We start from the raw sequence: 12282 nt of genomic DNA, 5'->3' as shown, positions 1-12282 counted from the left end.
TCTGGGATGTGGCAATATTAGAGACAAGGGGGCACAATTGTACCTTGCCCAGTGAATGGCAGCAGACGTGGATACCATGAGAGATGTAGACAAGGCCTTTTCTAGAGGCTTCAGAGCGGGGACAGGCAAGGATCATCCTTGTGGTTCCCCTAAGAATTTGATTATCTCTTGGAATCTCACATGGGGCTCTAAGGATTCTTAAGTTCTCTGGGTAATTCCATAGATTCAGTCCTGTGGGTGAATTGTCCAGAGCATTCCTCCAGGGCTCCGTCTTCTCCTCTTGCTTTCTCCTTATACCATTGTCCTGATTTCCTGTGAGGCTTCGCCTCAGGTAAGGACTGAAGAGTCCCAACCATAAGAAGGCAGCACTGTTTCTAGGGCCCTCCTCAGCTTTGGACCTTTAGTCCTTGAGTACCTGCTTTGCTTCCGACCTCAGATTGAGTGTGAGGGACACAGATAAATAAGATGTATAATAGTGAGATACAGGGGATGTTTTAAGAGGACAAAGGAGAGATAGCTTACTCAACTTGGAAGTATGGTGAGGCGGTTTTAGGAAATAGAAAGTGAGGCCTGATGTCAAGAAAGCAAGGAAAGGCATTCCCGGTGGTGGAAGTAGCATGGGCTAAAGCACAGAAGGGAGAAATGAAGTGGGTGAGGGTGGGGTGATTGTTGGAGTGGGTGAAGGAGCTGGAGGGGTGAGCAGAGAAAATCATGAAAGACCTAGGAGTTTGCACTTTATCCTGAGAGTGATTGAGACCCTTAAGAGCTTGTAAAAGGGAAGTGACTTATCTGGCCCAGGCCCTTCTCCTGAGCTCTGTGGAGAGCTCCTGTGAGCTCCTGTGTCTACGCCATTCACTACTGTATTCCTAGCACCTAGCACAGAGCACAGAGCCTGGCATGTAGTGAGGGCATGGCAAATTTTTATTGTTCTTCTGCCATCATCTCAAATTCATAGTGTCCAAAACTGATCTCACTTCTCCTTTCCTTTCCCCCTTTTCCTATCAACTTCTTCTGTCTTGACCCATGCCCTCCATCGCCTTACTTTCCCTGCCTTGGAGCATGTGCTCGTTCTGTGGTACTCGGTCTGCACTGAAGGACTGGCCTTTAGATTGTAGGTAACATCTGGCACCCACAGGGCTCATTAGGGGAAACTTTTCCAAATGTCTGGAGCAGAGTTCTCCCCAAATGTTTCCTCTTTCCAGCCCCAAGATTTGAAAGTAAATGAAAGCAGGTAAACTAATGAAAACAAGGATAAGGAAAACAAAGCAGACCAGAGAAATAAGGATTCAGCTGAATCCACCAACTAAGACCAAGTGTAGCTCTGTGTCTCAACTTGAAGAGATTAAAATCTGCTAACAGTGCTCATTCTGCTCTTCCTCCTCCTTCTAAATTATTATATTTGTGTTTCAAATAGGTAATATATGCACCTGGTACAACATTCGAAAGGTACAAAAGGCATACAGTGAAAAGTAAGTCTTCCTTTCATCTCCTCCCAGTACCCACTTCCCCTCTCCAGGGTTAAGTAGTAACTAGCTGTTAACTAGTTCCTTATATTACTCTTTCCTAATTGAAACACTTTCTCCTTTTGGCCTTTGTGACTTTACAGAACTGTCCTGATTTTCCTCCTGTCCACTACTTACTCCTTCTCTGTCTCCTTTCTTGGTGTCTCCTCTGCCTGGTGCATATTGTGGGGCCCCAGTGCTTGGTCCTGGACAGCTCCTTTTTTAATTTCTCCATTCTCTTGCCAGGCATCTCCAGCAGAATAGTTTTAAATACCACCTCTAGGTTATGCCTCCCAAGTGTATTCCATGAGTTCTAATTTCTTTGAACCTCAGACTTTATATTTAACTGCCTACTTGGGTGCTCACTTCGGGAGTACATATACTAACTGCCTACCTGGTATCTCTGATTGGATGTCTAAGAAATGTCTCAAACTCAGCCTGTACAACTCAAAACAAAGCCAAAAGTAAAAATCTCTTTGATTCCCATTTTACTTCCTCTAGCCTAAGCCTCCTCTCTCTCTCGTCTGCTTCTCCATAAGTTGGCACTGCTATTCACCATTTGCTCAAGCCCCAAATTTCGGTGTCATACTTGATTTTTTTTTCTTTTCCCTTTATTTCTCTATAGCTAGTCCATAAAGAAAAAGTCTTGTTGACTCTACTCCTAAAGCGCGTTCTAGAGGCATCTGTTTCTCTTTCCACTCTGAGCACACCTTCCCTGAGCTTTCTCCTGGGCCACTGCTGTAACGTCCCAGTCTTCTCCCTGCTGCCACTCTTGCCCCCTGCAGTCTGCCCAGCACTCTTCCATGCTGATCGGTGCTGACCGACTGTTGGCCTGGGGCTGTGCTGGGTACCAGGATGTCCCTACAGAGAAGGGCAAGTGTCTTTGGGCATCTTAGTCTGTAAGCCCTATCCAGAGTCTGGTACTGGCCACCTTTCTCGGGCCTGCCTTAGGAAACTCAGCCTGACCGTACTAGGACAGTCTAGAGTTCAGTTGAAGGCCTTCCTCCCCAGCTTCTTTCAGACTGGTTCGCACTCTACTTCTCATTTTGGCCCCGCTGGTTTCTCAAGTGTCCTTGCTTTGGCCCGTTGCTTACATGACTGCTGATGTTGGCTCAGTTTGGACCCTCTCACTTGGCTTGTGCCTCAGCAGCTCCTGCACACCTGGCTTCTGGTGTCCTTTCTCTTGTCCTATCATAGGATGAAGGCTGCTGTATCTCCGCACCTTCCCGGCTCTCCATTGATTGAATGCTTCCCTCCATGATAAGGGAGGAGTGTTAGATGTGCACATCATATGGTTTAAGGAAGGAGCACATTTTAACCATAGAGTTCATGTCCACTGATCCTTCAGTTAAGCCAACAGCAAGACGGATGTGAAGCAAAGTGTCTCTTCCCCTGAATTGTCCATCCAGCAAGGAAATGGGCTATCTTCCGAGTGTGAGCCCCCACCCTTGGGGCTTGCTCACTGCAAGGCTATTGTGGTGGTGATTCCTGCTGTAGGAAGTGGGGTTAATGAGGTGACTTGTGTTAGTATTTCTGGCCCTTAGGGTTTGACACCAAAGATGAAGGATCTGCTTTGGATATCAGAGATGGAGGTCTCTGAGCAGCTGGGTAGGTTAAAGAATTCTCTGAAAGGACCCTCTTTTTGATACCCATTCTTTAACTTAGCAGATACTTTTTTAGCATCTAGTATTTGCCAGGTGGTGTGCTAGCATTGAAGATGCAATGGTGCAAAAGGCACAGAAGAATTCCAGGTGAAGGGTAGTAAGATCCTCTGGCCTGGCATCCATCAAGTCCTTCTTCCAGTCTTTTTTTTTTTTTTTTTTTAAGTTTTTTTTTTTTTTTTTTTTTTTTTTTTTTTTTTTTAGAAGAGACAGTGTGAGCAGGGGAGGGTCAGAGAGAGAGTGGGAGACAGAATCTGAAACAGGCTCCAGGCTCTGAGCTGGATGTCAGCGCAGAGCCCGATGTGGGGCTCAAACCCATGAACTGTGAGATCATGACCTGAGCCGAAGCTGGACGCTTAACCGACTGAGCCACCCAGGCACCCCAGCCTTCTTCCAGTCTTGTGGAGCTTTGCTGGAAGTCAGTGCCTTGGCTGGCTTGTTCCATGGTATGGAACTCAGTGGGATATCACAGCCTGCAACTTTTGTCAGAATGAGGTTTAGAGGTTTGTCTTGGTAAGAAAAAACAAATAAACAAACAGTGGCCTCCAGTTTAGTGGGCCCGCAGAAGGCCATTTGTCCAGAATAACAGAAGCCTAATCAGGAACCCATCCTCTGAATTGCTAGGATCGGAGGGCTTAGGCAGCTGCAGATGCTGCCGAGGAGGAACCAGAACAAAGGGCCTGTGCCCACTGAAGAGGCTCTCTGTGCTGGGGTGGGGTGAACTGAGTCGACAAGGGTCAGAGATTTCACCCAGAAGAGCAGCTTAGATGTGACTGTTGTCCAGTAACGGAAGAAACCCAGCCAGATTTAGAAGAAGCAGATGTATTTGTGGGTCCTTTGAGGCAGAGCAGTGGGAGGGGAGACAGAAAACAGGCTTTGGCTTCATAAACATCAGAGCTGCCCCCAGCTGTGTTGACTGATTCATTCATTCATTCATATATTCAGCAGACATTCATCTGTGAAGTATGCACTTTATATTAGGTTCCATGCCTGGGGGAGCAAAAATAAAATAAGACACGGTTCCTGTTTTCAAGTTGTTTACAGTCTGGAGGTTGCCTGGGAGGTAGAGTGGCCCTTCCCTGGAGGTGTTAAAGCAGAGACTGGACAAACACTTGGGAGGGCAGGTGGGGGATAAAGGAAATTAAAGATTCAGATTAGTAGGCTGGGGTGGGTTGGGACTAGAGGCCTCAAGGAGCCTTCTAACCCCCAAAAAGCCAGTGTTCCAAGGTTTTGAGGGCTTGGAGGGGAAATGGGGTAGTTTGAATTCGCCTCCAGGGATGGTCCAGGGGTGCTCAGGAGGAGGGGTTAGAGTGGAGGAGGGGCAGGCCTAATTGTCGGGAGGGCCTGGGTCTGAGTCCCCAAACCTCAGCCAATGCTGAGGATCACAGCAAATCCTACAGATCTAAGAAAGGCAGAGATGCAGACAAGGCAGGAGGGACCTAAAGCCTAGAGAGACCTCAATCCTAACCCTGGGGGCAAGAGCCAGAGGAGCTCTGTCCCCTACCCCTCAGGAGACTCTGTTTGTCTTGCTTTAGTAGCACCCTTGCTGTCTCTCCCGTCCCACCACCCCTGCTTTTGTCTCAGGGTCTCCAGGATGAGTGTCAGTACCTCCTTCAGCCTCAGCTGATTGTCCGGCGTTTGCTGGATGTTGCTGTGCTGGTGCCTGGCCGTCCCTCAGAGCAAACCCTCTCCCCCCACAATCGCTCAGCCCTGTACAAGTAAGTCAGATACTCCCCCAAACCTGACCCTTTCCCTCTTCCTTCCCCAGCCTCAAACAGGCAGCAGCATTCTTTTGGCTTCTTCTCTCCCTCTGGCCGACCTGGGCTGCTGGGCCACCCAGAGCCCCCAGGGTGGGTTGGCCCTCTGCCTCCCTCTCTCTCAGCATGGACAGGAGGACCTGAAAAGGCCTCCTGTTCTGTATCCCTGTCCCTCCGTGCTGACTTCTTCCTAGTGTTTTCCTCATTCCAGTGTCCTTTCACCCTCTCACCTGTCCTTTCTTACCTCCAACCTCCTCTTTGCCCAGGGTCTTTGTGCCCAGCTTTACTTACAGGGTTTCAGCACAGCTGGTATGTGTGGGGAGCCGCGGGGCATCGGCCTGCCCCCTGACACTGCGCCTACGTCCCAAGGCCCCACCCCTGCACAACTCAAGCTCTGTATCCTGTGGAGGTGCCTCGATGTGCCAGCTGGAGCTGGCACTGCCCCCCTGGGGACACTGGGTCTACGTGCGTGTGGAGATACCATCCCGGGGACCTGGCAGGACCATCCGCTTCCAGCTGTGTGTGCGGTTGCAAGGTCAGAAGCCCCACATCTGCCTCTGCCACTCAGCCTGTGCTGATAGCTGTGGCTGGGAAGGGGCAGCATGGCGGTCATGGTCGTTGACCCTCTGGCAAGTCCCTGTAGTCTGCCCACCCCCATCCAGGCTCCTTCACACTCCTCAGAGCCCTACCAACTTGGAGCTTTGATTCATTGGAAGGCCTTCAGGTCATTATTTTGCACCGGATTTGGGGCTAACTAAGGGACCTCAATATTCTCCTTGACTTAGTCTCTCTTTCAGTTTCCTGGGATAGGCAGGGGCATCGGAAACCTCTGGGTCACTGCCCCTGCCAAAGCCCGTGCCATTCACTGACAGGGGGCCCATCATCTGTTTCAACAGTGTCTTCACTGCCCTTAGGGAGGGACAGATGACCTTGACTCCCTCCACATGACATTCCATTAGCTGTGACCACTAGGAACCCCTTGGGCCCAATCCTGTGACCCTGAATGCTCCATATTCCCGAGGAACATTTGATTCTAGTTCTTGTCTCTCCCTATGCTTTGCTAATTTCTGTCTGGCTCAGTTTTAGTTTGTGGTGGGGCTGTAGGGCTTGTGAGGGTGGCAGGCCCCAGCACTGATTTCCTCTGCCCACAGAGTGTCCGCAGCCGAGCCTGTCCCGGGTCCTGGTCCCTGGAGCTGCCATGAACATGCCCCAGTCCCTGGGCAACCAGCCACTGCCCCCAGAGCCGCCATCCCTGGGGGCCACTCCTGAGGGGCCTGGAGTGACATCTCCACCAGAGCACTGCTGGCCAGTGCGCCCAACGCTGCGTAATGAGCTGGATACCTTCTCTGTCCACTTCTACATCTTCTTTGGCCCCAGCGTGGCCCTTCCCCCTGAGCGCCCGGCAGTGTTTGCCCTAAGGCTGCTGCCGGTACTGGACAGCGGGGGCGTCCTCAGCCTGGAGCTCCAGCTCAATGTGGTACTCTTGGTGGAAAGTGGGGGGAGGCGGGTGCCCTGGAGGGGAACTTGAAGGAGAAGGTGTCAGGAGTGTGGGGGCTCTTACCTCCTTCTGGAAGCGTATCTGGGTTGCTTTTGACCAACTTTATGATTAGTGACCGTGTCTCAGCCCAATTCTGGTCACCAGACATTCCTCTGAGTATTGACTCTACCACAGATGGCCTAGGTCAGCCAGGGCAACTCAGAGTGGGCTAAATTATCCCAGTTTTAGAGGCTAACTTTCCACTTCCAGAGAGTCTCTCTGGCAAGTGTTCACTTTTCTTGCCTATCTCCTGTGATGGGGAGATCATCACCTCTTGAGGCCATGCACTCCATATTTAGACAGCTCTGATTGCTAAAGGCAGTTTTCACATTCCATGAAAATCTCCCTCCATGGATTTCTACCCACCAATCTTTGTTTTGCCCCTGAAGCTACAGCCAGTAAATCTATCCTTGTCCTTTTTATTTTATTAATGAATAGACTTGATTTTTCAAAACAGTTTTAAGCTTATAGAAAACTGGAGCAGAAAGCAGAGTTCCCCTAATCCCCCTCTTTCCCTGCACAGTTTCCTCTATTATTTACATCCTGTATTAGTGTGGTACAGTTATATTCTATCCCATTTTAAAGGTCCTCCAGATGCCCCTCAATCTCCCTAAAGCTGAACAACCTCAGCATCGTAGACCTCTGCCCATCCTCCACTGTCTCCTCCAGTCATGGTGTCTGAGATCAGCGATTCAAGGGGGCAGGCTGTGTTTGTGCAGCCTGAGATCAAGTTCTCTCTTCTGGCTTCCACATCACACTGGGAATCACCTGGGGCTGCAGGAACTAAGATCTTGAGGCCTTTTCCTTTTTATTTTCTTCAAAACAGTAGTAGACGTTTATTTTGTTTTTTATAAAAATAATAGGATCACATGTAAAGTTTTGGAAAATCAAAGACATAAAATTGTGTGTCCTCTCAGTCCTTTTTTATACTAACTTCTGTGTTTATCTGCTTGCACCCAAGGGACGTACACATTTTCATGCCCAGATCCTGGCTCATGTGAACTGCTGCCAATTCCTGTCTCATATTTTTTGCAGTGAACTTTGTAACTGAATGGAAGAATTTATGTCCATCTTTGAGCCATTGCCTAATACTAGTTTGGGCCTTGGGCCTTCCCTGCTTTATGTAATTCACACACTTGAAAAGCCAGCCTTCTGTACCTCTTACTCATTATTTTCAGCATTATATAAGACGGGGCTTAGGGCAGAGCCCTGTGTCAGGACCTTAGGGACTGTCTTNAAGGTTTTTTTTTTTTTTTTTTTTTTTAAAGACTCTATTATTCCCCTGCTCTGGGGACAGGCACCATTTTCCTATCAGCCAACCTGAGACCTGGTCTGTGGCTAAATGTGGTCTTTTTTGGGCATGGCTCAGAACTTTTTACTCCTTCTGCTAGTCGGGACAGCGCAGATTCTTCAACCTGAAGACATTCCTTATCTTCATTCTTAAATTCTGACTCTTACTTCCTTTGGGCAGTGACAGTGAGGTCTTGACCTTGAAACTATAGCACCCATTTCAGAGACCAGCACCATGCATACTTGTTCTTCCCCAGTTCTGCAGTTCTTCCCTGCGGCTTCTCCCTGCCCCTTTCTGCATTCATCTGCTTATATTATACCCATCTACATGCCGTGACCTTTGTTACCCACTGCAAACAGTCCGTTATATTTATTCTGGAAGATGATGGCTAATCTACTCTGATTTTTCCACCCACGTATTTTGACTTTTTCCCTTGGAATCCAGTACTGAACATTTGGATCAGAGAACTGCATACCTTTTTCCTTTGGCTTCCCACTAGAATGACTTTTATGGAATACTCTGGTGTATTACCCTGGCTTGCATTGAAGGAAGTTATAAGCAAGTTGTATGAAATTCACCCTTGTGGTTGAGGACAAATGCATGACAGAACACAGTGCTTCTTTGATGAGAATTTTCCTGAGAACCACTCCTTTGGATGCTGTACTTCTGAGACTCTGATTAAATTTTATCTTATGGACTCATAAGATAAAATCTGGTAACTCATTATGTTTCCTTTTATGCTTTGGTTGCTTGGAAGTCAGCATCAAATATACGGCTCACAGCTAGAGACAGACCTTATTTTCCTATCTTGATCTTTAAATTTCCCTCATGGCACTTATTTTATCCTATTATATGCATTTAAAAAGCTACCTCAAATCCTTCTTGAATGAGGTGAGCTTACAGCATCCTGTTACTTTTATTCTTGTATACACTCCTTACGTTTACTCCTGTGGATATCTGGTTTCTTTAAATCCCAGACAGGTTGCTGCATTAACCCCTCAGGCATTCTGTTACTGGTATTCAGTATCTAGGATCATTTCACTGGAGGAAGAATACATTTCTTTACATGCCTCCTGCCTTCAGACCCAGGTGAAGATGTGAAGACGATTGAAAACCTGACAGTTCCCTTTGTTCATGACCAGTTTCTACATCCAGCAACAGTCCCCCTCTAGTCCCTCCAGCAAGCTAGACAGGACTGAAACAGAGTATTCTCTCTTGTCTAGACAGAGTTTAAACAATTCCTGCTCAAAGACAGCATTCAGAATTGGGCCTTGCCTTCTCATTAGTCTTTGAAAGATCTCTGCTGTGGAAGATCTGGTGTTCTCCAGTTTTTCTGTTCTAAGAATGGAGAAGAGAGAGGGAGAAGAGAAAAAGGTGGGGGTGGGGGTGGGGAGAGGAGAAAGGCCAGCTTTGATGTGGAGAGCACCTGCAGGAATGGATGTCCAGTGAGCTCCTGCAGGGGTTTCTGGAGAGGGGTTAACAGGTGAAGGGTCTGGGGGCGGTGGGGTGGTGCTAGGGCTTGAAGAGTGTGACATGTCTTCTTCATACCCACCCTCCTCAGAGCTCCCTGCACCAGGAAAATGTGACAGTGTTCGGATGCCTGACTCACGAGGTGCCCTTGAGCCTGGGGGATGCAGCAGTGACCTGTTCTAAAGGTGGGGGTGAGGAATGGGGAAAGCAGAGGAGGCTTTAAGTCTGCGGCTGGGGGCAGTAGGGGAGGGTATGGAGGAAGGATGGGCTAGGGAAGTGGGGTCTGGTGGGTGAAGTTTCTTTATGTCTTGACCCCATACTGATTCCTCCTCCCTCTTTTTGATATCCCCTCTTCTCCCTTCTCCTCTAAGACTCCTTGGCTGGCTTCCTCCTCTCCGTCAGTGCCATTTCCAGACTGGCCAGGCTGCGAATCCCCTTCCCACAGACTGGGACCTGGTTCCTGACCCTCCGCTCTCTGTGTGGCGTGGGGCCTCGGTGAGCCAGGTGGGGCAGGGCGGGGTCGGGACAGGGAAGTAGTAGCCGGGGCCCCAGGTGACCATGGCCCTCATGTGCGCAGGTATGTGCGGTGCCGGAACGCGACGGCCGAGGTGCGGCTGCGCACTTTCCTGTCCCCTTGCGTGGATGACTGCGGGCCCTATGGCCAGTGCAAGCTGCTGCGCACGCACAACTACCTGTATGCGGCCTGCGAGTGCAAGGCCGGTGAGCGGGCTGGGCTGGCGAGTGAACCGCGGGGTGGGCTCCTGGGTGGGAGAGGGGGGCTGGTTTGGACTGCGGTGACAGCTAGAATTGAGGATGGGTTTGGAGAGGATGCGAGGGCGGAGCCAGAGTGAGACCACCCTCCACTGGCAGTAGTATTGGGCCTGGCAAGAGGCTGCTGACCCCATGGCTACCTTGAGCCCTCTCCCATCTTCCGCCTTGCGCTCTCCCCACTCACAGGGTGGAGGGGCTGGGGCTGCACTGACAGTGCAGATGCGCTCACCTACGGATTCCAGCTGCTGTCCACACTACTGCTCTGCCTGAGCAACCTCATGTTTTTGCCACCCGTGGTCCTGGCCATTCGGAGCCGATATGTGCTGGAAGCTGCTGTCTACACCTTCACCATGTTCTTCTCCACGGTATGCTGTGCATCTGTGTCTTCACCAGGTCCTTATTTTATGGTGATGGGTGAGGGTCTGCACTTCCACCGCGTTTTCCATGGGTTTGGGGATGTCTACACCTTCATTATATGAGAATGTCTCCTCGTCAATGGTGTCTTCTACAGCAGTATCATGGCGTGCGAAGACTATGGTAATTTTTGTAAGGCACATTAGGATAAATTAACAAGGCTGTTTGTCACCTAAGATAACCAACAGCCACTAGAAACAGTGTGTGTTCTCCAGCTGTGTCACACCCCAAGGGCCAAGGAGACCTTTACTTAAACACACCGGCTGTCTTGTAGTATGGAATGGTGTCTACAGCCTCACCTTTTCTGCTCTGAATGGGGGCAAGAGATCTGCACTTTCTCCCATGTCTCTGTATGGGGTCTCCACTTCTCATGATGTGAGGGCTAGCTACACTGTATCCGTGTTTGTCATTGTCCCGGGGATTGCTGCATCTTCAGCATGATCTTATGGTATGAGAAGGAATATCCCCATTAAGTCACCACAGCCTCCTTGATTTCTCATGAGACTTTTTGGAAGACAGAGAGGATCTCTATACCGGTAGTTTATAGAGCATTCTGGCTCTTGGGATCCTAAGAAATTTTACAGACTCAACTACTTCTAGAGACATCATGGTAAGTGGTAATGTAATATAAAATTCCAGCTCAGAGGAGCATATTTTGATGAAGATTAGTATAGTTTTAAATCCTTGTTTTAAATTTAAATCCAGAATGTCCACAGTCCCCACTCTGTGTCTTCCCATTCCTCCACAAACAGAAAAGTTCATATTACCAGCAAGCATCACAGATAGCATAAGGAAAAAGTAAAGAGTGAGCCTGCGAATATGACATAACCCTCATGTAGACTCCCCCCGAGATGCTGCATCTACGGATCTTTTCAGCTCATCTCTGGACTCTTGGCATCTCGTGACATAAAGTGCCTGCTTATGAGCACTGCAGAAATCTTAGATGGATTCAGACTTTCCTCTTGTCTTGGCAACAAGAATCACAGAAACCAATATGTGTTTCCCTTTTGTTCAGCATTAATAGATCACACATATGTCCAAATTACAAAAGTCCTACTTATCATTCAGGAGAAAGTGGGGGGTGAATTGAGGGGCATGCTGTAGGGTCCTCCAGGATGTTCGTGCACAGATGAAGAGGAGGCTGTAACCATGCCCTGTAGAGAGACCTTGGCCTCTTCAGCTGGGTGAGAAGGACACATTCTAGTTTTGCTTGGCTCCGCCCCCCCAACCCGCTCCTTTTAGACCTGTTCTGACAGTGCCTCATTCTATTTTTACAGTAGACGCTGTTTTCTCTTCTTTACTGCCAGATGCCCTTTATACTGTTGCTACCGAATCCTCTAGCAACAGCTGCTCCACCAGCCCACTCTTAGCTGCATGCAGATCTAGTGAGATTCACAGTTAGTAAGGGTACCTAAGTGTGTCAGGAGCCTGGAGCATGTGGGGAGAGTGTGTCCATTCTCTGCACTTTACACAAGCATCCTGGGCATTGACTCCAGAGTGTTTAATATACCAGATGACTTCTCATATTCTGGATGCAGGGGCAAATCGTCCTTGAAAGAAAAGACCTTTTCTCCAGTTGGAACACCACGGGAGCCTACAGTGACTGACATCACATACAGAGCTTCCACTTTCTTTCTTTTTTTTTTTTTAATTTTTTTATTTATTTCTAGGAGAGGGAGAGATAGACAGCGTGAGCAGGGGAGGGTCAGAGAGAGAGGGAGTCACAGACTGAAACAGGCTCCAGGCTCTGAGCTGGCAGTCAGCACAGAGCCCGACGCGGGGCTCAAACCCACGAACCGCGAGATCATGACCTAAGCGAAAGTCGGACGCTTAACCGACTAAGCCACCCAGGCGCCCCAGAGCTTCCACTTTCTTAAAT

General features: G+C 49.0%; 1 protein-coding gene across 7 annotated transcripts in view; it reads left to right on the top strand.

Annotated features, from left to right (window-relative positions):
• Positions 1 to 12282, top strand: part of TMEM8B (transmembrane protein 8B) — a 35626-nt gene that overhangs the window by 7416 nt on the left and 15928 nt on the right. For all 7 annotated transcript variants that reach the window (XM_077756201.1, XM_077756200.1, XM_077756202.1 and 4 more), the window contains exons 4-10: positions 4748 to 4881; positions 5187 to 5455; positions 6072 to 6397; positions 9310 to 9403; positions 9590 to 9713; positions 9796 to 9938; positions 10176 to 10354. In XM_077756201.1, coding sequence (XP_077612327.1) covers positions 4748 to 4881; positions 5187 to 5455; positions 6072 to 6397; positions 9310 to 9403; positions 9590 to 9713; positions 9796 to 9938; positions 10176 to 10354 — 1269 coding nt within the window. The remainder of the gene's footprint in view (positions 1 to 4747; positions 4882 to 5186; positions 5456 to 6071; positions 6398 to 9309; positions 9404 to 9589; positions 9714 to 9795; positions 9939 to 10175; positions 10355 to 12282) is intronic.

This window comes from Crocuta crocuta, unplaced genomic scaffold, assembly GCF_008692635.1.
Source record: "Crocuta crocuta isolate KB4526 unplaced genomic scaffold, BGI_CrCroc_1.0 scaffold431, whole genome shotgun sequence".
Lineage (NCBI taxonomy): Eukaryota > Metazoa > Chordata > Mammalia > Carnivora > Hyaenidae > Crocuta > Crocuta crocuta.
The sequence above is the reverse complement of the archived record's forward strand: the minus strand, read 5'-3'. Positions and strand labels throughout refer to the sequence as shown.